The sequence below is a fragment of the Dipodomys merriami genome, unplaced genomic scaffold, assembly GCF_024711535.1.
Source record: "Dipodomys merriami isolate MVZ:Mamm:240054 unplaced genomic scaffold, mDipMer1.0.p SCAF_128, whole genome shotgun sequence".
NCBI lineage: Eukaryota > Metazoa > Chordata > Mammalia > Rodentia > Heteromyidae > Dipodomys > Dipodomys merriami.
The window spans coordinates 3,541,065-3,567,708 of record NW_027202582.1 but is presented as its reverse complement, the minus strand read 5'-3'; the positions used below and the strand labels follow the sequence as shown (position 1 = coordinate 3,567,708).

The 26,644-nt window shown below is 53.8% G+C and overlaps 2 protein-coding genes across 6 annotated transcripts; both read left to right on the top strand.

The window, feature by feature from the left end:
- The first annotated feature begins 5,423 nt into the window (after nt 1-5,423).
- Nucleotides 5,424-14,923, top strand: LOC138824360 (cardiotrophin-like cytokine factor 1). Of its 4 annotated transcripts, none has more exons than XM_070018205.1 (5): nt 5,424-5,609; nt 7,756-7,831; nt 8,701-8,741; nt 11,511-11,677; nt 13,489-14,923. In XM_070018205.1, exons 1-5 carry the CDS (start codon nt 5,594-5,596, stop codon nt 13,981-13,983), a joined length of 795 nt encoding a protein of 264 aa, XP_069874306.1. In that variant the 5' UTR covers nt 5,424-5,593; the 3' UTR covers nt 13,984-14,923. The 4 variants fall into 4 exon arrangements, with proteins under 4 accessions (XP_069874306.1, XP_069874307.1, XP_069874309.1 ...); XM_070018208.1 differs by having other exon boundaries at nt 5,510-5,609; nt 7,718-7,831; XM_070018206.1 differs by lacking the exons at nt 7,756-7,831; nt 8,701-8,741.
- A 7,655-nt stretch (nt 14,924-22,578) lies between these two features.
- Nucleotides 22,579-24,277, top strand: LOC138824359 (DNA polymerase delta subunit 4-like). Of its 2 annotated transcripts, none has more exons than XM_070018203.1 (4): nt 22,579-22,866; nt 23,086-23,175; nt 23,395-23,516; nt 23,822-24,277. In XM_070018203.1, the coding sequence occupies exons 1-4, from the start codon at nt 22,773-22,775 to the stop codon at nt 23,945-23,947; spliced, it is 432 nt and encodes a 143-aa protein (XP_069874304.1). In that variant the 5' UTR covers nt 22,579-22,772; the 3' UTR covers nt 23,948-24,277. The 2 variants fall into 2 exon arrangements, with proteins under 2 accessions (XP_069874304.1, XP_069874305.1); XM_070018204.1 differs by having other exon boundaries at nt 22,582-22,866; nt 23,395-23,506.
- The last annotated feature ends 2,367 nt before the right edge of the window (nt 24,278-26,644 follow it).

Genomic DNA, 26,644 nt, shown 5'->3' with positions numbered 1-26,644 from the left:
GGTATGGGTGGCGAGCCAGGGCAGGGCAGGGCGGTTGTTAAGGTAAGAAGAGCCCTCTGCCCCTGGGGTTTCCGCTGACATCAGGGTGAGGCAGGGCCCTCTGGGTTCCTGCACACTGAAGGGAAAGGGCAAGTGCCTCTGCTCCTGCCTGGCCTCACCTTCCCTTCCTGCCCTCAGCCCCTGCCTGGTCTGCACTTGAACACCAAAAGATGGTCACAGAATCCAGGAGAAACCTGAGGCTAGGCCTATGAGCAAGCAGACCTAGGGTCTTGTTTGTGGGCCCTCAGGAAGCAGGAAGAGACCTTTACCCCCTACTTCTATTGGTGGGTGGCCCCCCACAACTCCCAGTTGAACGCTCATTGCCAGGTCCCAAACTCCCTGCTAATGGGATCCTGAGCTCTCCTGCACTCTTAAGGTCTGGCCTCTCACTAACACAGAGGCAATGTGGACATGAGGTGCTTGGCCCAACTAACATAGGCAGCTTTCATCAGTGGAGGAGGCGGGCAGGAGAACCCAGGTCTCCCTCTGCTGGCAGCTTGGACTTTCTAGGTTCTGAGGAACAGCTTGGTGTCCTAAAGGACCAGTTATACTCATAACCACAAGCCTCCTAGCCAGGGAGCACTCAGCAAAGTCTGGTATGTTGAAGCCAGCTCTCAGACCCAGCCCCTTCTTTTTTGAGTCTCTCATAGCAGCCCCTAGGCTGACATCTGTGTAGTCTAAAGTACATGTTGCAAAGAAAAAGAAGGGGGGAAAAAGGATGTCACTGGAGTCAGACATTGCTGGGTTCTATCCTTGTTCTATCCCTCACAGACCAGTGTGACCTGATCTAAGATAATGACATGGTTTCTCACATAAAAAAGGAGAAACAACAATTCCCTGCTCCTAAGGTTCTAGCAAAGATGAGACAAAGTGGGACCTGGACAGCTTCAGCACCAGGCTGAGCTAGAGTGTTCTGGGAAGCAGCTTAGCACATTTAACTTTTGGTCAGCATTGAGGTGAAGCAAAATAAATGAGCACTGCCAGTATGGAAGTAGGCTGGGAGTTCCTGGTGGCTCCACCCTTCCACCCTATGGCTCCTTAAAGTTCCTCTCTGTGTCCTGAGTATCTGGCATAGAGGAGGCATTCTGGGAGTGTCTGGTGAACAAATGAATTAGAGACTGTCACTGCTCACTTCTGCAGACTGTCAAACCCCACTCTGGTCACCTTGTTAGAAGGTGATCTGGCTGTAAGTTCCCTACAACCTCCTGAAGCAGGACCCCTTCAATGCCAGCCTCAAGGCCGTGTGGGGCCTGATATTTTGGAGACACCTGAAAAGCCTTCTCTGGGGATGCCAATTAGTCAGGAAGGGAGGGAAGGAGGAAGAAGTAGGAAATCAACCAATCAACACTGACTCATCCCTACTACTTGAAGGGCAGCCTGGTCATCACCTAGTGCCAAATCTATCACACCCACACATCTCCCTTGGACCTGCCTGACCTGCCATCTGCTTGTGGCCTGCAGTCTGGAATGCCAGAGGTGACAGCAAACCAATGTCCCTTTGCCAGCCTACTGGGTACTCCCACCATCCTATGGAGAGGAGGCAGAGATGCTCACACCCACTTCCACAGAGAAGCAAGAGCCTTGTCCACATGGGCCAGTTGGAAACTAGGTATTCTGACTCTCAGAACTTGCTCTCTGCACAGGCAGGGAATTATATAGTGGTGCCCAGTTGACCCTCTCTGCTCAGCCCATATCTCTACCTGAAAACACCAGCCTTCTTATTCCTAAAGAGACTCACTACCACCTGTGACTGGTTACAAATTTACTGTGTCCCAAGACTGGGAACTGGGGTGTGTGTGTATGTGTGTGTGTGTGTGTGTGGTGTGTGTGTGTGTGTGTGTGTGTGTGTGTGTGTGTGTGTCTGTCTGTCTGTCTGTTTTGCTGGTACTGGAGCTTGAACTCGGGGCCTGGAGCTTCTTTTGCTCAAGGCTAGCACTCTACCACCTGAGCTATAGCTCAACTTCTAGCTTTTTTGTGGTTAATTGGAGATCAGATCTTCGGATCTCAGCCTCCTGAGTAGCTAGGATTGCAGGTGTGAGCCACCAGTGCCCAATCAAGATTCGAATTCTTTTTTTTTTTTTTTTTTTGGTTGGTCCTGGGGCTTGAACTCTGGGCTTGGGTGCTGTCCCTGTGCTCTTCAGCTCAAGGTGAGCGCTCTACCGCTTGAGCCACAGCACCACTTCCAGTTTTCTGGTAGCTTATTGGAGATAAAAAGTCTCACGGACTTTGCTGCCTGGGCTGGCTTTGAACTGAGATCCTCAGATCTCAGCCTCCTGAGTAGCTAGGATTACAGGCATGAGCCACCGGCACGTGGCTTAAGACTGGAATTCTTAAAGGCTGAGTTAGGTTCTTCTTATCCTGATATTTATAGGACCTAACACTCAGTAGGCTGATAAAGCATGGTTCTGTATCCTCCTGGATCCAAGGGACATTCTGTCTTCCTAAGGGTGCACATCTGAAGCTGGGGTATGTCCCCTCCAACCTCTGCCCTCCCCCCATCCACAGTCCCAGGTTGTTGGAACTGGGAGGATCCTGATAAGGTTATTTGGGAGCTGCTAAGGGGGAAGGGAAGGGCAGTACAAAAGCTTTCCCAGTCCTGCAGCTAGAAATCAGAGGACAGTGACCTGTCTGTTTTGTCCCACAAAAACCCTGGAGGGGCCCTCCTGTTCTCTTTACTCCTTCTCCCCCAAATTCTAGCAGCCCACCCCTATTGAGGAGTTGGCAGAGTAAGGTACAGTTTTTATTCCAGCCCCCACCTCATCCCGACTGGCAGCTTCTAGCCTGCTGCCTTTGCCCAGACATGGCAGAGGGGCACTAGCTGCTTGGAGATGGAGTTGATTTTCCCTTTGGCAGTGTGGAAGAGGGGGAGGGGAGAAGCTTGGCCCCTCCTGGGTGAGGGGAGAGGGCAAAGAGGCAAGAACAGGCAAGAGGCCCAAGGAAAATGCCACTTTCTCAGCTTATGGGGTCACTACATTAAGAATCAGAGACAAAACTGGGGGCCCCAGGGGCTGTGTGAAGCCAATTGTCCTGCCCCACCTGGCTTGGATCCGTTGGGAGTCCCAGCCCTCGGGGTTCCCGCAAAGCCAAGCTTTGTAAATTTCCCAAGTAGACCTGTGCTATGGCAGGGTGGGACACTGTTCCATAGGACATACTCCCCAGCTCCACCGCAGAATCCATTCCTCTTCCTCGCCAGTGCCTCCCCTGTCTCTCCTTCAGCTCTAACCTCCTTCTTTCTCACTCCCATTTGCCTCATTGTGTCTCCCTTTCTCCCTCCTCTTCCTTCAGTCCCCCTTTTTCAGCCCCCCTCCTCTTTCTCTCCCAGCCCCCTCCTCTCTCCGCATTGGGGCTGCTTTCCCCCTGACTCAGCAAGGTGCTTTATAAGGTGCTGAGGGGCTCAGCCAAATCCAAACCACATTGTCTGTGCAGCCTCTCCATCAGGAGCAAGCCCTCCCCTCCTGCTCCCTTCCCTTCCTGGCTCCCTTTCTTAGAAAGGGGTAGATGCTAGGGGGAACCTCCTGACAGACTCCATGTCCAGTCACTCATGGGCATCTGCCTTCTTGACCTTGGCATGAGTATCAAAAGACAGTTGGGTTCACTGGTTAAGAATGTCACTGAAACTTCAGTCCTGGATGGGGGTGGGGCTGGGGGAGGGGACCCTGAGCACTTTTCACAAGGACCCCTCCAAGGCACTTTCCAACTTTTCATTAGAGCTGCCACTGATGCTCCAGAGTCCCCTGCCCCCCACCCCAGGCCAGCTCGCCATTCCCAGCTTTTTTTAGGGGTGAGAGAGAGCTCCTGGAGAGAAACAGGGAGGGAGAGAGGAGAGAAGGGAGAGAGGAGAAAGAGGAGAGAGAGAGAGGAGAGAGAGAGAGAGAAACACAGAAGGGGGGAGAAACAACCCAACAACAAAGTCTGTCCCACTCCAGTGAGGTAATTGAAAACAAACTTCTTCCCCACCCCCCCACCCCCCCACCTCACTTCTCCAGTGCAGAAAGGGGAAAAGCTGCCCAGAGAATCCAGCACTGGCCATGACCAGGATGCCTGCTCTGACCCCCAGGCCAGAGGGGGTAGCAGACTGGCAGAGTGCCTTCCTTTTCCAGGGGCACCAGCAGGAGTGACGGAAAGAAAGTCTCATGCCACTCCAGAGAAAAGCATCACCTTCCAGATCTAGCCACTACTAGCCTCTCCCTCTTTGAAGCAACAGATCAAAAAGGCAATTTATTAATTGATGATTTAATTGGTGATAGGCTATGCACCCGAGACTGTGGACCAAATGACTGTCCCCCAAGACAAATCACGTGGTGGGGCTGTCTACAAGCCCCGTAGGACAGCTGTTTCCTCTGTGCGCTCTCCCTGGCAGCTCTTTGGAGAGGGTGGAAGGAGGAGGAAGGGAGACCCTCAAGGGAGGGTCTAAGGCTTATGGATCCCAGAGGTCTCCAGCCCAGCAAATCCCAACCCAGGCCTGAGGGGAAGGAGGGAGAGTGCACGCACACTGCCAAACCACCTCTACCTCACCACCAGAAAAACCAACAACCCAAAACCCCAAAGGAAGGAGGATGCCAAATGTCTTGATGGGGAAGCATTTCACAAACGGGACGCTCCTCTGTCCACGGCCTTGACTGTGCGCATTCCCGCTGAGTCACCGAAGCCTCTGGTGTTGAAACTGGTCGGGTGCCTTGTGCTGATTAATGAATTACAATCCCCCACCCATGGGCACTCTCCCTGGTCACCGAGAAGAATGGAGAACCTTGTGAACTTGAGGGGGAAGCTGGGCAGTGGGCCCTGGTGCCCTCTCCCCCCACCCCCACAGGGGGCATTGTGAGCTGGTTAGTCACCTGCCCCGGCCCCTGGCGCCTCACTTAGCTCTAGCTTTTGGAAATAGGACAAGTGGCGGGACAATAGGCAAGGGGGGCGGTCAGCCCAGACAAAGGGCAGCAGGAAAAACACCATCACTTGCTTGGAGGCCAGCTTGCTGGCATTTGGGAGAATGTGTCATTGCATTTACTCAAGGGGGAGGGGGAGGAATGGTTGGTTAGACGTGAGGAGGCAGAGGTAGGGTGGGCACAGAGACCCCAAGCTAGGCAGGGGATGGGAGGCAGGCATCCCCTGACAGACCAGGAGGAAGAAGCCCACTTGAAGGCCAGCTCCCTCTGGGCTCGGGCTCTCCGGAGTCTGGAGACGGGACTGATGCCCTCCCTGCCCCCTCCCCCAGGAGGCCCAGGGTGGTACTGTCCCAGCCTCGCCTCACCTCACCCCCCCTCAGTGTTGTGGGAGGGAAAGGAGCCCCAGAAGCCCTCCCTTCCCTCCTCCCCCCTCTTCCCCCCACCCCGGGGAGGGCTGCTACAATTTGTGGTTACAGCTTTACACGTCAGAAAAAAAAAAGTTTGCAGAATGTCCCACACCGAAAAAAAAAAATCCGAAACCGAGCGAAAAAAACCTGCGAGTGGGCCTGGCGGATGGGATTATTAAAGCTTCGCCGGAGCCACGGCTCGCCCTCCCACTCCGCCAGCCTCCGGGAGAGGAGCCGCGCCCGGCCGGCCCGGCCCCCAGCCCCATGGACCTCCGAGCAGGTAGGAGCCCGGCGTCCGAGGCCCCGGCCCCCGCCCCCGCCCGGCAGCCACGAGATCCGGTTCCCGTCCTCCCCCCTCCCCGGAGCCCCACGCCGGGGCCCGGCCGGGGAGCAGGGCTCGGGCCGGGGGGAGGCACGGCTGGGCGCCCTCGAGAGGGGCCGGGCGGGGACGCGGCATTCCTGGAGTCCGCTTGGCGGGACCGGGAGGTGGCGGGGAGCGCGGCGGGGACCCGGGACGACCCGAGGACCTGGGAGGCGGCCACCTGGAGCCCTAGCGAGGCGGGTCCCAGGGAGCCCGCGGACAGAGCCCGGCGCAGAAGTCGGGGAGAGCGAGTCCGAGGCGGGGAGCGAGGCTGCGGGGGGGAGACGCGGCGCGGGGAGGAGGGGGCCGGGAGAGGAAGCGGGCGGGAGCGAGAGCAGAGCGGAGCCCGCGGCCGGGCGCCGGGAGGCGAGGGGAGGCCGACACCTCGGGCCGCGCCGCGCTCCCTCCCTGGCCGGCCCGGAGGGACGGCGGGCGGGCGAGGGGAGAGGAGGGGAGGGGGGGGAGACGGGAGGGGGACGGAGGGCAGAGCGAGCGTGGCTGGGCCGGGCCGGGCAGGCCGGGCCGGGCCGGGCCGCGGGACTCGCAGCCCCCTGGCTGTGCGCCGCTGCCGGACCCTCGGTGGTGCCCACGGCCCGGAGCCGGCGGCAGGTAGGGAAGGGCACCGGGGTGGCCGGCGGCCGCGAGTCCCCGTCCCCCCGTGGCCTGGGAATGATTACTGCGAGCGAGGGGGGGCCATGGGGGGGCGCCGGACTCGGCAGGAAAAAGTCCGTCACCGGCCGGGGAGCGGAGCGGCGGGCAGCGGCGAGGGCGACCGCCCGGCCCGAAGCGTACCGAAGGGCGGGCAGGGCAGGGCAGGGAGCAGACGCGCGGGAACGGCAGCGGCCGGCCGGGCCGAGCCCGGGAGCCCCGCGCCCCGGACCCCGCCCCCGCCCCCGCCGCCGGGAAGGGAGCGACCAGGCAGGGAGCGGGCGGGGGGCGGGGCGGGGGGCGTCGGGGCCACACAAGGGGAAGGCGCCACCGCCACCGGGAGGGCTCGGAGCCGGAGGTCACCTCCGAGGAGCGAGGCCGGCGACCAGCCACCGCGGCACAATTCCCGGGCTGAGCCCCCAAGCAAACCCCAAGTCCGCGCGGCCTCGGGCTCTCTCCCTTCTGCAGCTCCACGCGGGGCCCCGGCAGCCTTTCCCTCGGACCCCCGAGTCCTCCAGAACTCAAGAGAGAAAGGAGAGGCAGGGGGCATGGCAGGGCAGCCCGAGCCTTGGAGAGAGGCTGGGGTGGGGAGCCGGGACGTTGACCTGGGACATCCCTGGCGTTCGCTGCTCCTGACAGACCTCTACTCTGGCTCTAGGCACGAGCTCACAGTCCTCCCTCGCCAGCTTGTACACACTGGCTGCCCGGGGACAGACGGAGAGGCAGCAACTGTCCCTGGGCAGCCCCAGAGTGTCTACAACTGAGCAGGGTAGTGGCTTCCTCCCTCCCGCCCTCCCTTCCATTCACACTTCTGCAGGCCACCCCCTGCCACACGGCTTGGCTTCTGACTCCTGACACTTCACATTCCTCCCCGCAGTCCCACCTGCCTGCTCACACCCAGGCTCCAGCGCTCTCCAGCCCCTCCCACACCCTCTTGCACACTCTTGATAGCAACACCCTTTCCTGATCACCCACACGCTGCCCTGAACGCTTTCCTTCACTGCTTTTCCCTGCCTCTGGCTTCTGAGGCTGCTCAGCCCTCTGGCTTTGCCCAGCTCTCTGGAGCACGGAGCACATCCAGGGCCCTCTTGTGGCACAGTCCGGCATCCTCTCCCTCTGTGGAAGCCCAACTCCTGGGACTGACTTCACAAGGCAGGAGCTGCTCTGGCCTGATGCTCTTTGCCCTGTATCTGTTTCTCTTTCTGACACTTGTGGGCTGGAAGGGAAGAAGAGGGAAAGGACTGGAGAGGATAGAGGAGATAGAGATGAAGCCCTCATTACAGCATGGATGACCTTCAGCATGTTTAGTAGACCTTCTCATACAACACCACTGTTACCAGATGGGGTCCTGAGGCAAAGCTAGGTCTCCTGACTTACAGGTCATTGTGTCCCCCCCATTCATCCCACTACTTCTCAGCAGTCCAAGAAAAGATAACTAAGAACAGAAAGGAGAGAAAGAAGAGAGGGCAGCAAGCCCAAAAGGATGGAGAAAGGTGGGTTTCTGTGGGCCTTTCCCTGGGTGGGCAGGGTAGAAGGTACCCATAGTGCCACTCCTGGACCTCATACCAGTGTGTACACCACCACCTCCTAGGCCACCCCTGGTCAGTTCACCTCAACAGATTCCTCCAATGCCGGCCCCTGGTCTAGACTGAGGGTAGAGCCTTTCCTTGCTTCCCATATTTAGCATAGCCTGCAACTACTTCTGGGATTCTCAATGCCTCCCTGGCCCCATCATTTAAGCTTATAGCTCTCAGTCTCCAGGCCCAGGTGCAGAGTATCTACCCCAGCCACCCTAGACATTTACACCACTGAACCTCCAGCCTCACTGAGCGAGGTCAGCCTGTGGGATAGGCCAGGAACTGAGGGCAGCTGGCTGAAGACAGACACGGGGCGGGCGGGCCTGCCTATGCAGTGTGTCAGGGTGGCCCTGTGATTGCATGGGCTAAGACTGTGTGTGTTCATGAGGGGGGCCTTGGTTCCCAGGGCCCAGGGATCTGGATAGAATTAGGGGCTGGCCGGGTGGGGGCCAGGATGGGGGGGGGGCTGCAGCAGGAAACGTGAGCTGCACTCATTAGCTCCTCACGTGCTCAGCCGGATTTATAAACACAAGGAGAAGACGGGATGTAAACAATCAGTGGGCAGCAGCCAGAGGCAGAGCTGGGGCCCCATGGGCTGGGGGCCAGGGCTGGGGGAGGGGCCTGGGACACTGCCCGATAGTAGGGTCCACCTGCACACCATGAGCTGGAGAGGAGGGTAGTTGAGGACTCCAGGAGGCCCAACACACACTTCCACCTAGAGACACAGGAGTCCAAGCTGCACCAGGCTTCTAGGTCTATACTGAACTCAGGTGTTCTCTCCCCAGGCACTTCCCACTGTGCTGCTCAACATGGTATACCCTTCCTGGTAGGCAAGTCCTTGTCATGGAGGGTACGATGCTGTCCTATCACCTGCTCTCTCTCCTCTCCTGGCCTCTTCTTTCTCTGGTTTCTGAGATGCCTTCCTTCTTTCTGCTTCTTTCCAGGACTGGTCAGTCACTCCTTCTGCTCTCCCCTGCCCCCCCCCCACCTCCCAGCCTGCAGTGACACAGTTACCTCAGAACTGAAATATTCCTGGAAACACGGGCCTCGGCCTCGTCTGGTTAATTTCATGAGCCGTTTTTCTGCCCAGATGACTTAGCTCTTGTTTATCCAAAGGCTTCTCCCGCTGCTGTCCTTGTGTAGGGATCTGGTCCCCCAGGGAAGTCCCACAGGGCCCAGGAGGGGAGGGGAAACAGGCCCAGGGTTGGGCTCCTGACCATACCTCCTGCTATGGGACAGACAGCCTAAGGCAGGGTGGGGCAAAGAGGCCAGCCAAGCCCCTAATTCTTGCTTCAGTAAGACCTTGGCATTACCATTAACTTCCAGCAAGAGCAAACTCCATCATGAAAGCTACTGTAAGGCTTGAGGGTGGAGGCATTGCTCCCTTCAGAAAGTCCCTAATCTCCAAAGCTAATCCTGCAGGACTTCGAGGGAATGAAGACATCAAGTCAGATCACCAGGCTGAAGATAGCTTTTAGGATTTTGTACAGAGGAAGAGGATCTGGAGTTGTCTTAGGATGTGAAGATAGGGGAATGGCAAGGAACAGAAAGTCAGGCAAGATCTAGGGATGGAAAGGAAGACCGAAGAAGGAATATTTGGAAGGGTAGTTCAGGCTGAAAATGGGGAGAGGGAAGTGAAGTCGGTTTGCTCAGGGAGCAGCTATGTGCCTGACTGTTCTATCCTAAATCTCTCTCTCTTTCGCTCTCTCTCTCTCTCACATACACACACACACTCAAAACTGCGAGCCCTTTACCCCAAAGTACAGAGCTCCTGTGGCAGGTGGCACTCTTATCCTAATACTTCACTAGTAAAACCAGCCAGTCAAGCATCTGATAGTCCACACTGAGTAACTGAGCTACAGTGAAAGTTCCCACCTGTACTCCATGAGTGACATTTTATACTGTCCTGGATAATAGTCCTCTCTAAAACCCTAAAGACCAAGCATTATAACAAACTCTAAAACTAATCTCATCTTCATTCTTGTTTAACTCCAAACCTAATCCTCACTCTTAAGTACAAATCATTAAACCTATCCAACTGGTTTCTAACTATCTAAGAAACATGTCATTACAGAAAAATTTTGATGGAGCTGGGAATATGGCTTAGTGATAGAGTGCTTGACTAGCATGCATGAAGCCCTGGGTTCAATTCCTCAGTACCACATAAACAAAAAAAACAGAAGTGGCCCTGTGGCTCAAGTGGTAGAGTGCTAGCCTTGAGCAAAAGCAGCTTAGAGACAGTGCCCAGGCCCTGAGTTCAAGCCCCTGGACTGGCAAACAAAAAATTGGAAGTATATTGGGGCTGGGAAGGTGGCTCAGTGGTAGAGCACTTGCCTTGCATGCATGAGGCCCTGGGTTCCGATTCCTCAGCACCACATAAGCAAAAAGAAAAAAGCCGGAAGTGGCGCTGTGGCTCAAGTGGTAGAGCGCTAGCCTTGAGCTGAAGAGCTGAGGGACAGTGCCCAGGCCCAGAGTTCAGGCCCCATGACTGGACCCCCCAAAAAAAAACAAAAAAAATTGGAAGTATAAAATATAAACTAGACCTCATACCTATCCAAGATTAAAAACCATCTGACATGTAAGTCAGTAAATTCATAAACCTGCCTAAACCTAACCATATCTCCCTGTTGGACCAAACTTCAACCACATCCCAAGTCTAAACTAATCTGAAATACTAAAAGTAACCTAATCCTCAAAGCCAATGTATCCCTTCCCTATCCTTGCCCAAATATGCACTGAATCCTGACGCTGGGCCTCATCTAAAAGCCCAGAAAAGCATGTTTCTAAAGTGCCCATGGTCCTCATAACCTCTGGATCACTGATGACAGGGGGGTACAAGCACTCGAACATCTTCATGTCTTCAGCTAACCACCCAACTCAGCAAGTACTTGTCTCTCTTGGTACCCTCCCTTTATTCCCCAAGTAAGAACAGTGCAGACCTCCACATTGCTACTAGTATATAAGGGGAATGTTAAATCTCCTTTAATCTTACTACCCACACTTCCTACACTCAGAAACTATATTCTACTATATATGGCCACCATAGCTAGCTATGACAACATAGCTAGCCTTGGATCCTTCAGCCTGACCCTAATCCTACCCAACTCCCATGGCTGTAGCATCTCTCCTCACCCTCCCACTGAGTGAAAACTCATAGATGGCCACCCTTTGGCTCCCTCCAGACTGCAGTGGGGCTAGAAGACTGGGAGAAGAGGCTGGGGTGCCACTGGAACCCCAGCTTATCAACCCATAGTTCCTAGGGCCAGGGCCAAGTATACCTACAAATAGATTCACACATATACACAGTGACATACCTGCCAAAGGTTTGCTCAGCTGACAGATGTATACTCAAATATCTACTGATAGATACATATGCCAAATCCTCATCCTTACACACACACACACACACACACACACACACACACACACACACTTGGACTAGGAACATTTCCCTTCTTCCATCCCACCTTCCATCTGGTGTCTCACCCTCACCCCCTCCCAGCCCAAGGTGGGGACAGACACCTGAGGGGCTGCCAGCTATTTCTCCATTTGAGCTTGGGCCCGCCCTCATATTTCTTGCCCATCCTATCCACAGGGGACTCGTGGGGGATGTTAGCTTGCCTATGCACGGTGCTCTGGCACGTACCTGCAGTGCCAGCTCTCAATCGCACAGGGGACCCAGGGCCTGGCCCCTCCATCCAGAAAACCTATGACCTCACCCGCTACCTGGAACACCAACTCCGCAGCCTGGCGGGGACCTACGTGAGTATCCAGCTTAGTCTGGGCACTGGGTGAAGAGTTACCAGGGGCTTTGGGGAAGAGAGCTATGGTAGAGGGTATCCTAATGAATGATGGGGTGATGAGGGGTCCTTTAGCTCCCAGAAGTCTTCCTGTCTGGCCTATCTCCTGCCCTTTCTTCTTAGATGCCCTCCCCCTCCCCATCCTGGCCCCAGGACTAGGCATGTGGGCAGGCCTCGCACCCGCCTTGGCCCATTGCCCCACTGGCTGCCAGCCCAGCCGCCCGCCTCCCCCTGGGGGCCGGGGAAGTCTCCTCTGTTTACACCGTGTTGTGGTGTCTCTTGCACGGGTGGGGCTGGGTGGGGATGGAGGGGCCCCACCTTCTGTGCCTGTGTTCCAGCTCGCCTCTGCCCCCAGACCTGGGGCCCTGTTTCTGTGGACCCATGGGCCTCCCTCTGTCTGCCTCTCCCATCCTAGCCAGGCTTCCTAGGGGTTTATCAGGGAAGGGGCTGCAGAGGGCCCAGGCCAGCAGGGGGGTTAGGGTGTGGAGAGCAGTTATGCCATAGGGATTTAAGGGTGGTCCAGGAGAGAAGGAAAGGGGGGGGTCAGAAATGCTGAGGACCATGGGGAACTGGCCCCCTCTTCCCGTGTTCCTCTTCTATATCCCAGACCCTACTCTGGAGCCAGGGAAGGAAAAGGGAGGAGGGTGGCGGGGGAGCTGGCTCCAGCCCCAGGATACACCGAGGAAATTAGTTTGTCTCTGTGCTTGTCAGCGTGTGAACCTCCCCCTGGGCCCTTGCCTATCCCAGGCCTCGCCCCTCTTCTTTCCCTCCCAGTTATACATCTCCCACATCCCCTTCCCTGGGCCCCAGGCCGTTCCCCTGAGGGTTGGCAAGGGTTTTGCCCTCTTCCCTGCAGCACATTGCCTTTCATACCCTCCCTCCCACCTCCTCAAACTGCCTCAGTTTCTTCCTTCTACAGCCCTGCTTCTAGCAGCAGGACCCTGCCTTGGGGTGTCGGTGAGTTCCCTTCAGTCCCCTATCCCTTCAGCTGGGGGACCCGGATGTCAAAGAGGATCTCTGATGCCAACAGGCCCCTCTGCCTTTGACCCCCAGTGCTCCTCTCTAGGTTCCCAGTACAGAAACCCTTTGCTTGACTTCTCTACCCCCTCCAGCTCCCGACCCTTTTTCTCTCCTTGCCTTCCCTGCCAAATTTCTTGAAGGAGTGGTCTACACCCTCTGCCTCCACTTCCTTTCCACCCACTCACTCCTTAACCCCCTGCAATCTGGCTTCCAGGCCATGGCAACGGTTCTCTCCCAGGTCGTCAGGCATCTCCTCCTCGCCAAACCCTACAACACACGTTTTCTGCAGCTCACTCTCCTGGCTCTGTTTTGCAGCTGCACTGTGGAGCTCCTTCCACTGCTGCCTTCTTCAGCTCCTCTTCCTCGGCCTCTGCACTCTCCTGGGCCACTTCTACCTCTCCAGCCTGGCCTCCTGCTCCTCGTGGCTCTTCTTCCTCACTGGCCTACTCTGTGGTGAACTGTCCCAAGGCCTGCCACCCAGACAGTTGGCACATCCTTCCCGAGCAGCTCCTGCGTGGTTTTCTCCACAGGAGAGCTCATCACCCCACTCCTTCGTTGTTGCCTCTGTACAAATGACATCCTTGCCGGGGGAGGGGGGCGGGGGCAGGGAGGGGAGCACTGTGAACAGAGGCCTAACACGAGCCAGGGCTAGTGTCAGGGGACACGAGCCATAGAAGCTTTGGGGACAGGTTATCTCCTTGGTGGAAAGCTGACTGCTCTGTCCTCCTGCCCTTCACCTTCTCCTATTCACAGCTGAACTACCTGGGGCCCCCTTTCAATGAGCCTGACTTCAACCCTCCTCGGCTAGGGGCAGAGACTCTGCCCAGGGCCACTGTCAACTTGGAAGTGTGGCGAAGCCTCAATGACAAACTGCGATTGACCCAGAACTATGAGGCTTACAGCCACCTCCTGTGTTACTTGCGTGGCCTCAACCGTCAGGCTGCCACAGCCGAGCTGCGCCGTAGCCTGGCGCACTTCTGCACCAGCCTCCAGGGCCTGCTGGGCAGCATCGCAGGTGTCATGGCGGCTCTGGGCTACCCGCTGCCCCAGCCTCTGCCTGGGACTGAGCCCACTTGGGCCCCTGGCCCTGCCCACAGCGACTTCCTCCAGAAGATGGATGACTTCTGGCTGCTGAAGGAGCTGCAGACCTGGCTGTGGCGTTCAGCCAAGGACTTCAACCGGCTTAAGAAGAAGATACAACCTCCAGCAGCTGCGGTCACCTTGCACCTGGAGGCCCAAGGCTTCTGATCTCCGACCTTAATCATTTCCCCCTCTTCCTCTCCCCCCACCCCCAGCCGTGCCCTTCAAGTCCTGCTCCCATTCTGGGGGAGGAGGGAGGAACCTAGATGCCAACACTTGTTGAGCCAGGAGCCAGATGCCAGGTGCTCTGGTCCTCCCTGGTCTTGGATGGCAGGGTGGTGCAATAGGCCCCATCCCCTGCCCTGATCTCAGAGTCCTGTGGGTCTAGAGCACAGGGACAATGGATGCCATCCTGTTTCCACAGCGGTAACTCTTGAGGAAGTTACCTTAGGTGGCTTGAGTGGGTGCGAAGGCACTCACTGCTGCCTGTTTCCTGCTACCACCTGCCAGTGCCCACCTAGCCCCACATACGTCATTTGCAGAAGCACACCTGGAGGATAGGGGTGGAGGCCACCATAGCACGTCTTTGGGGGGTGAAGCCCCTTGGCTGCCCCTCTCTCCTTGGATGGGTGTTGCTGCCCTCGCCCAATAACTATATGCATCAAGTTCAGGAAACAAACATGGCAATGAGTCCAAACAAGAAGAGATGAAAAATGGAAGGAGTGGGATCTGTACAGGAGGTGGCCTAGAAGCCAAAAGGGTCAGGGAAAGATCAGACCCACAAGTCACCAACAAAAGCCATGTTGAGCATTAGGACCTTGCCTTGAATTTTCTTGCCAGCATCACAGTGCCTCCTCTCCATCCCCATTCCCAAGGCATCTGTGGTTGCTGGGCTGGGGAGGGCAGCCCCAGCCTGAGCTTCAGGGTTTCCTGAGAGTTTACATTGCAGTAGCATTGTGAGGTGGGGGCAGCTCCCCTAGGCCCTGCCCCCAGCCACACCCACTCATGACTCTTAAGTTTGTTGTATTAATATTTATTTATTTGGAGATGTTATTTATTAGATGATATTTATTGCAGAATTTCTATTCTTGTATTAACAAATAAAATGCTTGCCCCAGAACTGTCTACTTGACTGATCTAAGCCTTCTCACAGGTATTCATGGCTCTGCCTGCCCTAGTTACCACTGACCTTTCACCCCTTGGAGGTGTACAAGGCTTAAGGAAGAGGCTGTCTTCCTTTTGGGCCTGGGGGAGTGTGCACTTCTTGGACCTGTCCACTCCTGCTCCACCACCAGCCCATGTTGGCCTGATCCTCCCAGGTAGCCTTCCTTGCTTCTGGCCTGCCTTATTGTCCCCAGGTTTGTCTTCTTGCCTTCAACTTCTACCCTGTAGCTCATTCTGCACTTGGTTAGCAGAGCTATTGCTCTGTTCCTTGGCCCTCTCAAGCTCTCTATAAGTCGTCCCCCTCACACCCCCCCCACCCCCAACAGACAGTCCCCAGCTTTCCCAGGCCACCTACTAGCGGCTTTCTACTAAGATGCTCACTTTAAATCAATACTCTTCCTCTTTTAGGTATGGTGATGGTCTGTGGCCAAGTCAGAATTCTCAGCTATGACTCTTCCTTTCTCTCCAAGGAATAACAGTATATTTGGGGGAGAGAAAGCCTTTACTGGACTGCAAGAGAATGGGTTGGATGCTATTTGAGGGATGACCTAGTTCGAATGCCACTGTCATAGACTACTAGCTGAAACACCTTGGACAAACTAGAGCTCTTTTTGTCTAGTTTTCCCTTATATATAATAGGAATTATGAAATGATTATCAGAGAGGGTAACAGAAACAAGATAGGATGCTAGGTTGTAGCAGCAGCAGTGACAGTAATTCCAGATTACTTAGGACATACAGGGATATCTGCTGTGACACTAGCTCACAGCCACTGGGTAAATTAATGAGCTAGTTGTTCCCAGATAATACATAAATATTTTACTAGGGCCTTCTGGAAACAATGCCTTAGGCAGGGAAGTAATAAATGATGACTATGTCAGTCAGTTGACAGGTATTTTAAAGACCTACCCTTCCCATTACAGTGTTAACTGGCATATGAAAGCCAAAAGAAATCTAAGACCTAACTTGTCTCCTGCCCTTATACAACTTGCAATCTACTTGGCTCCCTAAAATAATAAGGAAAAAAAGCATATATATATATATATATATATGTATATATATATATATATATATATATATATATATATATATATATATATACATATATATAATCTAAAGGAGGTACCACACTGTGAATCTCTAGAAAAGGGTGAGGTCAGAGTGGTGGTGTATCTGCTAGACCTACTTGTGAGCTAGCCAGCTTCTGTGGACTGTCTGAGAGTCCCCTGGCCCAAGTGGAACATGCCCCACCTCTGTGGGCCCAGACATTTGACCAGGCCTGGCCATGGGCACCCACGGACCCTATCTCTGCCTAACAAAACAGAAAGAGTGTCTGCCACCTCCATGCAGATGTAAACTGTGTCATGGCCTGCTATGTATAAAGCACTAACCAAGGGGCTATAAAGAAGACAAGAGGGAATGTGGGCATCCTGCCCTCATGAAGCTTACACCATGCTATACTATGAGTTTCTTAGGTGGAAGCTTCTAAGTCTTACTCTTTTCTCTAACTCAGCACTCAACTCAGGCTCCAGCCTAAGGTATTCTAAGGTGTATGAAACAGAAGAACTATCTAGAAAAGGAACTCTTCCCTCAAAAACTAGGCTACAAAGAAGAATTTGATCAACTGTAGGAAAAAAGGCCTGGACAAGAACACTGGAAGAAGGAAAGAGGGACCACGTTCTGTGGGGTGAAGGCTCTCTAGGCTGGGAAACCTAGGAGATAAAGTAGTATGTGAGGCCATTGCTATATTTTGTATTGGCATATAGCATTAATGCATGAGGAGAGATTTGGCACCACTCAGAAGACAGGCACATTTTAGACAGGTGGAGATAGGACAGCACACAAGTTAGAGGTGCATTCTGTCTCCTTTTCACACAGCCTCTTTTTTTGCCAGTCCTGTGGCTTGAACTCAGGGCCTGGGCTGTCCCTGAGCTTCTTTTTGCTCAAGGCTAGCACTCTACCACTTGAGCCACAGAGCCATTTCTGCCTTTTCAGCTCTACCACTTGAGCCACAGTGCCACTTCTGGCTTTTTCCCCCCCAATCCTGGGGCTTGAACTCAGGGCTTGGACACTGTCCCTAAGCTTCTTTTGCTCAAGGCTAGCACTCTACCACTTGAGCCACAGAGCCACTTCTGCCTTTTCAGTTTATGTGGTACTGAGGAATTGAACCCAAGGCTTCCTGTATGCTAGGCAAGCACTCTATCACTAAGCCACATTCCCAGCTTGTCACTTCTGGCTTTTTCTGTTTATGTGGTCCTGAGGAATTGAATCCTGGGCTTTATGCATGCTAGGCAAGCACTCTACCACTAAACCACATTCCTAGCCCACAGATAGCCTCTTAAGAGCAGATTTCAGGACTGTTCATCTGTATATCCTGACAGTATTTTAGCATGATGTCTGGCACAGTAAAGTCCTTAGTAATTTGATTTAAGTTGATTTAAAGAGTATTCAACAAGAGTTTAGAAGTTGAGAGAAGAGAGTTTGAAGTTGGTAGCTGACTGACAGTCTCAGGTGTTGCAGAGGAACTGAGGGAAGAATGTACAGAGAAACCCACTGGCTTGAGCAGTGTGAAAGCCCCAAGGAACTTTGGAAGAAGCAAGTGAAAGGCAGACACAAAATTTTGAGGCAAATGAAGAATACAAAAGGAAGAAAGTAGAAAGGGTAAATATATTCTCTCAGAGTTTGCTGGTAAAAGGACAGATCAAGGAAGGCTTTTTGTTTGTTTTGTGGTGGTTGTATTTAAATAGAAGAGATCTAAACATGTTATTGCTGAGTGAGGAGGTGGTGGCTGGAGAAGAATGGAGGAGTTTGGGGCGTGGACTAAGGAGACAAACAGAATACAGAGTCTTGCTGGAAGCCATATGAAAGAACTAGGTGATCTGAGCAGACACATGTTTGTTATGGACCTACTGAGTATGGGTTATGACTGGTTCTTCCTTCCTTCCTTCCTTCCTCCCTTTTTTTTTCCTGTTCTGGGGCTTGAACTCAGGGCCTGGGCACTGTCCCTCAGTTTTTCTTGCTGAAGGCTAGTGTTCTACTACTTGAGCCATAGCTCCACTTCCAGTTTTTTGGTGATTGACTAATGGACTTTCCTGTCCAAGCTGGCTTCAAACTGTGATCCTAAGAGCTCAGCCTCCTGAGTAGTTAGGATTACAGATATAAGCAACCAGCACTTGGCCAGTTATGACAGTTTTTCACCAAACCAAAGATGATTAGAGTAGGGATAGTAAAGACAGGACACGTTCCAAGGCTTGAGGACTTCCAAGGTAGGAATGGCAGAGAATCAAGGAGTAAGAGACTACAGTACTAGAGCCAGGTGCTGGTGGCTCACGCCTATAATCCTAGCTACTTAGGAGGCTGTGATCTGAGGATCACAGTTCAAAGCCAACCTGGGCAGGAAAGCCTGTGAGACTCTGATCTCCAATAAACCACCATAAAACTAGAGTGGCGCTTTGGCTCAATTGGTAGAGCGCTAGCCTTGAGCTGAAGAGCTGAGGGACAGCGCCCAGGCCCAGAGTTCAAGCCCCACGACCAACCCCCCTCCCTCAAAAAAAAAAAAAAGTGTTTTCCTGAGATTGGATGAGGTTTCTTTGGTTGTCTAAGTTTTACCTCAGGAAAGACGGGAAAGAAAGAGGAAGAGGACCCTCTCCGTCATCTCTAGAGAGCATGTGTCTTGTCATCTTGGTGCTTAGACATGCAGCTGTGTTTGAGAGCATGAGCACAAGATAGAAAATTGTCACGAGGAAAAAAGGAGGATAAGAGTAGATGTGGGAAGTGGCAAATTATCAGGCCTTGCCAGCTTCTTGACCCAACACCCAGGACCTTGGTATGTGAGGGGACTCACCCAGACATCTCTCACACACATACTCCGCTTACCACAGCCACAGCAGTCTCAATGGAGGGGGCAGAGGGAGGTCCTCTGTTCCCCTATGCCTACAGCACAAGGGCCAGTGATTCAGGCCTAGCTGTTCCCTCTTAGCTCTCTCTCTCTTCTTCTTCTTTCTCTGGAGTCCTAACTGCCCCCTGCCTTTGTCCTTTCCATTTTTGAGCTGCCTGACTCAGATTGACACTCAAATTTCCCAGAAGGGGACAAAGCCCTTGTTAGTGGGGTTATGGGGAGCAGTGAGAGAATAATAGCGGAAAGCTTTCCAGCCAGAGTTCTGATTCTTTTCCAGTCTCAACCTCCAGAGTCTCTGGGGCTTGCTAGTTCACAGGTCACCTCTCCAACTTGCCCTACCTCCAAGACCTGGCTGTTGGGGAACTTCCTTCCTGCTTAGACAAAGTCTGACACCTGGTGGCCAAGGTGAGGAATGTCTGGAAGGCCACCTTTTCAAATCTCCAGAATTTCACCAGAACTGGGATAGCCTATCTGAGAGTTAAGTATGGAGGGTGGTAGAGGCAGGGAAGAAGATACATCAGAGGACCAAGATCCTCTCCTCCCCACAGGTCCTCACCCCTTAAGCCCACTGGGCCCAGAGACTACTCTGGAGAGGTGTTTGGGAGGGTAGTGAGACATTAGGAGGAGCTACCAAAGGACTATGGCTTACATGGAAATAAATGGGGTCAAAGTCAGTGAGAAGTTGAGGTAGAGGTACTCATAGAGCTGGCCATATACCCTAAACTAACCTGATTTTGAGCACAGGTGAGTGTCAGGGCCTGAGGAAGGAGGTACTAGGAAGAGAGAAGGAAACCTGGGTCTACCCCACAGCCTGCTGGGTCCCAGGCAGCTGCTCCCCCATTCTACATGCCTCTACCTCCCCTGCTCCACCCAGTTCTCCCCACAAGCTTTATCATGTGGAGGAGGGAAAGGGTTCTCAGGGTACATGTGCTGCTGTACAGGCATACTCCTCTTCCAGTCCTGCCACATTGTCTGAACTAAATCAGGCCTAATTTCCCTTCACCTAGAACACTCAGTGGCAGGCTCCCAGGAAGGCTCTGGGATCGTGTTCTGGTTCTTTTCTCTCCTGGGTTCCCCTGAACTTCAGTCTTGACTCCTAAGCAAGCAGTTGAGTGCTCCCAAAGCACAAGAGTAACTCTCATCCCCAGCCTCTGGGTGTCAGGACTGACACAGGAACTTATGCCTGGACCTCAAGGCACTTCTCACAGAAGACAGAACTTAGCCTTCCCCCTTAGTCCTGGAACTGACCTCCAGCCAGAGGCCTGAACTGTGACAGCCCACGAGAGTAGTTTGGGGAATATGCTCAGAAAGAAGCCTGAGGAAGGGGCTCTTGGCAGGAAGGGGACAGGAGATGGACACAGTTAGGGGAGAAAGAAGGAAAAGGCACAAGGCTGGCAGATGGGAGCCAGTCTAATTGCCAATGGATCTTAGGGATCCAGATGCCACATGAAGGAAGAAGGATACTAGCAGGTCAGGGACCATTCTTCCCAATCTTCCACTGGAGTCCAGTCCCATTGCACTCTGGTTAGAGGAATACCTGCTTTCTGGGAAGTCCCTCTACCCAGGCCATGAGGCCATTCCTAAGGATCCTGCACTTGGGCTGCCCACCGGTTGTCTTTCAGAGGCCTGGGAGGAGTTGAAAATCACAGGAGACATCTTTCAGGCCCAATGGGCGAGTCTAGCTGGGCCTTAGCCAGGCAGAGCAGGGGGTACCAGCTAGGAATGCCCCAACCAGCATCCACAGAGCAGGTCAGGGTGGCAGAAGCTGCCAAAGGAGAAAAGAGAATAGGCCCAGGCAGCAGTGGGAGCTGCTGTGGCCGCCCAGCGGCACACCCCATTTCACGCTCCCTGGGCGGTGGCAGGCCCCACGGCTATCAGCTTTCAGGGGTGGGAGGCACCAGGAATGAGGAGGGGTCTGCCCCACCCATGGCTCTCTGCTCCCTCTAGGCTTTGTGGACTCAGAAAATAGGTACTACATACCTTTGTTACAGGCCAAGGGCCCCTTGCTGAGGGTCTCCAGGGAGAAGTGGCCAGTCACATAGAACCCGGGCATAATATTTCCACCATACCTGACTGGACTCAACACCTAACTGCTCTTCCCAAACTGGCCTCTCTGCCACGCCATCCCCCAACACACACACTACTCAGCAGGGTGCCTTCACCATGGATATGGGTCCCACTCAGTTTATAAAGCAGATGGAGGGAAGATTTGACTTGGCCTAGCCTGAACAATGAGGCAGGGAAGGGCCCTCCAACTCTATGCAGTGTGCCCACAGTTCCCTCCTCCTCAGCCTTCCTCATAGAAGTTGATAGAGCCAGGCAGGAGGAGGACCCTGAAGACCTGCCTGCTACCTCAGGTGGTCTCTCCAGAGTGTTCTCCACATGCACCAGGGTCCTGGCCCTCTTTCTAACACAGATCTCAGAGACACAGGGAAGGAGGAAGACAGAGGCCTCCACAGAGGCATCGGCTGCCCTTGCACCCTGGAAGGAAGAACCGGATGGGACCTTCAGAGATTAGTGCTGGGCCTGTCCTAGTGCTGGTTCCCAGACTCCCACTGGCCAGCGCTTTTGCCTGTTGCCAGGAAGTTGGTGAGGGGGAGGCGGTAGTAGGGGTGAGTCAGCGATGACAGGAGCCCAGGGGACAAAGGTCATGGGTGGAGAATTGACACTGTTTACAGCAGTCTACCTCCTCCAGGAGGCCTTCTGGGACTAATTGAATTGTCCTCTGTGTGGTTTTAGTGAAGACCTCTCCTCCTAGGAATTACAGCCTAGCACTGAAAACTCTGCATCTCCCCCACCCGCAAGCTCCTGGATGGAGCACAGGAAAGGTCTATGGTTTGACTGAAGTTCCCCAATGCCTGTTACTAACAACAGTGATGTTAGCTATACTGCCTACTTTCAAAAGCCTTGACATCCATCTTAAGTAGGAAAATGTTTAGAACACTATTTGGCACATGAATACAACAGGAGGTTAGGTTTATAGATACTATTTTTCAGCTCATATGCACAGGGTAGATACAGGGTAAATTTGTCAACAAAGAACTAAGAATCTAAACACATGGTGAGTGGGGACTAGATTTCTCTCACTTCCTGTGTGATATGTGGGACTCCAGGAGAGCTGATAGGCAACTCATCCGCCTGGACCAGCAGCGGGCAAGCAGTGTCATTAGGTGCAGACTGTGAGAAAGAAGTCTTTGGAACCCACTGGCTTCTCCAGCCAGGTCTCCTGGGACTGGTTAGGGTGGGGTGGGATCAGGGAAGGGGACTGGATTAGCCCAAACTCTTTGGACCTCGAATCTGCCCCCACAGTGTGGCAGCCAAGGGGCCGAAGTGGATGGTTCCAGCTGGGCTCAGGGGACTTACAAACTCGCCACGGGGATTAGTGAGGCAGAAAAGAACATTTGCCTAGGAAGGAAAAACGGGAAGTGAGAGGCTGAGGATAACGCTCTGTACGTCCCAAGGGACCCATGTAGACCAATGAGGGGCAGGGGGAGGTGGTGCAGTCTGGGGCATTTTGACAGGTCCCCGCCCCCCTCCCCAGACCTAACCTCTCCTCTCTCGGAACACAGCTGCTGCAGCTGCCCCGCCCCTCGCCATGTGCCGCTCGCCATTGGCTATAATCAGGGCCCCGCCTCACCGAGGCGGCCTGCCATTCGCTTAGCTCTCCGAGGTTTGCATGTTTGTGGGGGCTGGAGGGGGGCACACGTCATTCCCTGGAACTAAGCGACTTCCTCTCCGGGCTTGTCTGGGTCATCTTGTCTGCCCGGTCACTGGCCCTTCTCTCTCTCTGGCCCCATCTTTCTCTCGCTCTCTCTCTCAGCAGCTGTCTCTCACGTACCCGTTGGCCTATCTCTTCTTTAACGCAATCGCCTCCTCTGCCTGCCTGGGTGGCCGCCATGGGCCGGAAGCGGCTCATCACTGACTCCTACCCAGTTGTGAAGAACAGGGAGGGACCTGCTGGGCACAAGGAGGCGCTGGCATCAGAACTAGGTTTCTGAAGATTGGGGGCGGCAGGAGGAGCAGACACGAGAGGACGTGGGGGGGGGGGGTGGAAAGGGAAACGAGGGTGTTCTGTGTTTCTGACCAACGGTCTGTCTGGCTGCCGGATGGCAGAGGCAAAGGGGCGGGGAGTCAGGCCAGGAAACAGTGGCGCAGTTGGTGAGGCCGGGCAAAGGCTGGGGCAGGCCTGAGGAGCCGCTGTCTTTGCAGGGGAGGAGCCCCCGCCCCCCAGCGAGGAGGAAGTGGCCCTGGAGCTGCTGCGGCAGTTTGACCTGGCCTGGCAGTACGGGCCTTGCACAGGTGAGAACAGCCCCCGGCCGCCTCCTGCCCATGCAGTGCATCGCTGAGCCAGTTTTGTCACCTGCATGTCTCAGAAGTGACCCAAGTGTCTGCCTGATTGGGACACTGGCTCCTGAGCCTGGATGTGGAAGCTCTTGAGACCCCACACACGCCCTACATCGTCTAGCCTGGTTTCTTCCCCGCCCCTCACAAGCCCGCCTCTTCTTCCCACCCTGGCAGGGATCACACGGCTGCAGCGGTGGCATCGGGCAGAGCAATTGGGCTTGGAGCCTCCCCCAGAGGTGCGCCAAGTGCTGAAGGCCCACCCTGAAGACCCTCGCTTCCAGTGCAGGTCAGGACAGGTCAGGCGCTGTCACTCTGCCGGCTGGGGAGGGGCTGCCCTGACCTGGAGGAGAAATGGATAAAATCTGGAGGGGCAGGCAAGAAGGCTCTCCAAGATGCTTGGCTAAGGCTTTAATAATTCTTATCTCTGAGCTAATGGTGAGGGAAAGGTTCATGCAGGGTTCAAGGGGACTCTCTTAGGTCCTGAGAGATTTGTCAAGTACCATAGCTAATGCCAAGAACTGGGACTGGTGAAGTCACATCAAGGGACTTAGATGACTCTTTTTCCCTCTGATGTTTCCCTTTTCCATCCGGTCTTTTATAGCCTCTGGTACCTCTATCCCCTTTGAGGGACTGCCCAGACCATCCTGCCCTTGACAGTCCTGCTAGCCACGGAAAACTCTGGAACATCCCGGAGATACAATGGCTGCTCATCTCATCTCCGCCTTGATCTGGAGGAACATCTGGCAGGCTGAATAGGGAGGTCCCTATGGCATACCCCCTTCAGCTTACAGCAGGCTCTAGCTAAAGATCTCCTCTTAGGTGGAATGTAATCTCTAGGACAAGGACCTGGGCGTGATCCTTTTGTTCGCTGCCATATCCTCTCTGGCCTGTGGTGTGGCAAATCCACCATTGCCTGGCACAGAGCCAGACACAGGCAAATGACCTACGAGGTGAAGATACACCCCCACCTCAGGATGGGCATCTGAAGGCAAGACCGGCTGAGATCACAGAGCAAGTGGTTCACTAATCCTTCTAATAAAGAACATTGAGCCTGGAACCCTGACCTCCAGTCCCTTAATGTGGTCCTGCTTTGGCTGCCATGTCCCAGCAGGATAGTCGGCAGGTCAGCCAGCACACCTCCCCCTCTCCTGCCTTGACAGTCTTCAGCAGAGCTCAGCAGCCTATGGTGCCCTCTGGTGGTATACAGGAGCACCTATCTCTAGTCACCTTTCTTGACCACCAAGGGAAAACTTGCTTGACATCAAGCAAGCTAGGCAATGGCCTAGCCTGCCCAGGGTTGGCCACGTCTCAAACACAGGCACTCTGCCAGAGCAGGATCCACGAGGCTGTGACTCATAGTGTTCAGACAAGCCTACACATGCCCAGCCAGCCCTTATGCTTCCCCCATTGGGGGCTACCCAAATCCAGAGCAGGGCTGGAGAGTCTCAACTTGCAGGATCTGCTCAGACATGATCACCATCTGAAGAGGTTTGGAATGACGCTTAGGAGACTCTGGATCAGGGCACAGAGTGGAGAATGGAATCAGTAATGCCTTATATGGAATTATCTTCATGTGCTGTTATCAGCTGTCCCTCTGGGGCTGACAGAGACAGCACTATATATTCATTCCTGGAAACAGGCCTAGAGAAGGGCATAAGGGCCTTTTTAGTACCTATTTTCTTTAAAATTGACCTTGTCTCAGGTATTGTAAATGTATTATTTCTAATCATTCTTTAAAAACTTTCTTATACATTTTAGAGAGAGAGAAACTGAAGCTCAGGAAGGCTAAGTGAGGGGCTGGGAATATGGCTTAGTAGTAGAGTGCTTATCTAGCATGTATGAAGCCCTGGGTTGGATTCCTCAATACCACATACAAAGAAAAAGCCAGAAGTGCTGCTATAGCTCAGGTGGTAGAGTGCTAGTGCTTGGGGACAGTCCCCAGGCCCTGAGTTCAAGCCCTAGGGCTGGTGAAAGAGAGAGAGAGAGAGAGAAAGAAAGGAAGAAAGAGAGAGAGAGAAAGAGAGAAAGAAAAAAGAAAGAAAGAAAGAAAGAAAGAAAGAAAGAAAGAAAGAAAGAAGGAAAGAAAGGAAAGAGGAAGGAAGGAAGGGAGGGAGGGAGGGAGGGAGGGAGGGAGGGAGAGAGGGAGGGAAGGAGGGAAAGGAAGAAAGAGAAAGGAAGAAAGGGCATAGAGAAGTAGACAGACCAGGGACTATATTTATCAGGTTCTTTAACCCCATTTCTGAAGGATCTGCCTCTCCTCTCTAGGAATATGGCCTGGTGCCTGTAATCCCAGCTTTTCAGGAGGCTGAGATCTGAGGATCGCAGTTCAAAGCTAGCCCAGGCAGGAAAGTCCATGAGACTCTAACCTCCAATAAACCATCAGAAAATCAGAAGTGGTTCTGTGGCTCAAGTGGTACTGTGCTAGCCTTGAGTTGAAGAGATAGGGGACAGCATTCAGACCCAAAGTTCAAGCCTCACGACAAAAAAAAAAAAAAGATGGAATATGAAGGACTGTGTTCTGCCTTGTTCCCCAGGGTCAAGCAAAGCACCAAGTGAGTGCTCGTGTGCTTGTCCACAGGCAGGTCATTCTGACCTTGACCCCCAGAAGACAATAGCTCCCACACCCAGCATTCCACTGTGGGCCTGGCCAAGGACATTGTTCTTGGCCTCCAAGAGACCATAGCCCATTTTTTATTCTCTTCTTGTTGTTAAGATCTATATAAGCCCACCCCAAAATCCAGTCCCTTGCACAACCTCCAATCCCATGGGAAGGTCTGTGCCCCTTGCTGTTCCTCAATAAGCAGTCCTTGCCTATTGACAATCAAGTTCTACCTATTCCTTTTTCATTCTCCTCCATCTTCCTAACAATTTCCCTTGCCCAGCTGCTGAGCACCTACTAGGTGCTAGGTACAAAGGGTCTCCATGGAGTATTACTGCTTATGAAAACAGACAAAACAAATATGGAAATTAGTTTTGTCAAGCAGGTGGTCAGTGGTAAACAAAATTAGGCCAAGAAGTCAGAGGGGATCAGAGTAAATTAGGTCAAGGAGTCAAAGGTGCTAGTTTAGGAGGACTGAGCAAGAGAGTCCTTTGGTAAAGTGACATTTTGGCAGAGGCATAAAGGAAGGAGGGGGACGGGGCTAGGAAGATGGCTCAGCACTTGCCTTGCATGCCTGAGGCCCTGGGTTCCATTCCTTAGCACCACATAAGTAAAATGAAAAAAACCGGAAGTGGCGCTGTGGCTCAAGTGGTAGAGCGCTAGCCTTGATCTGAAGAGCTGAGGGACAGCGCCCAGGCCCAGAGTTCAGGCCCCACGACTGGACCCCCCCCCCAAAAAAAAGGAAGGAGGGGGGCAAGGCGTGCACCTGTGCAAATGTCCCAGACAGAAGCAATAACTGTTCAAGGAACAGCATGGAAGATGGTG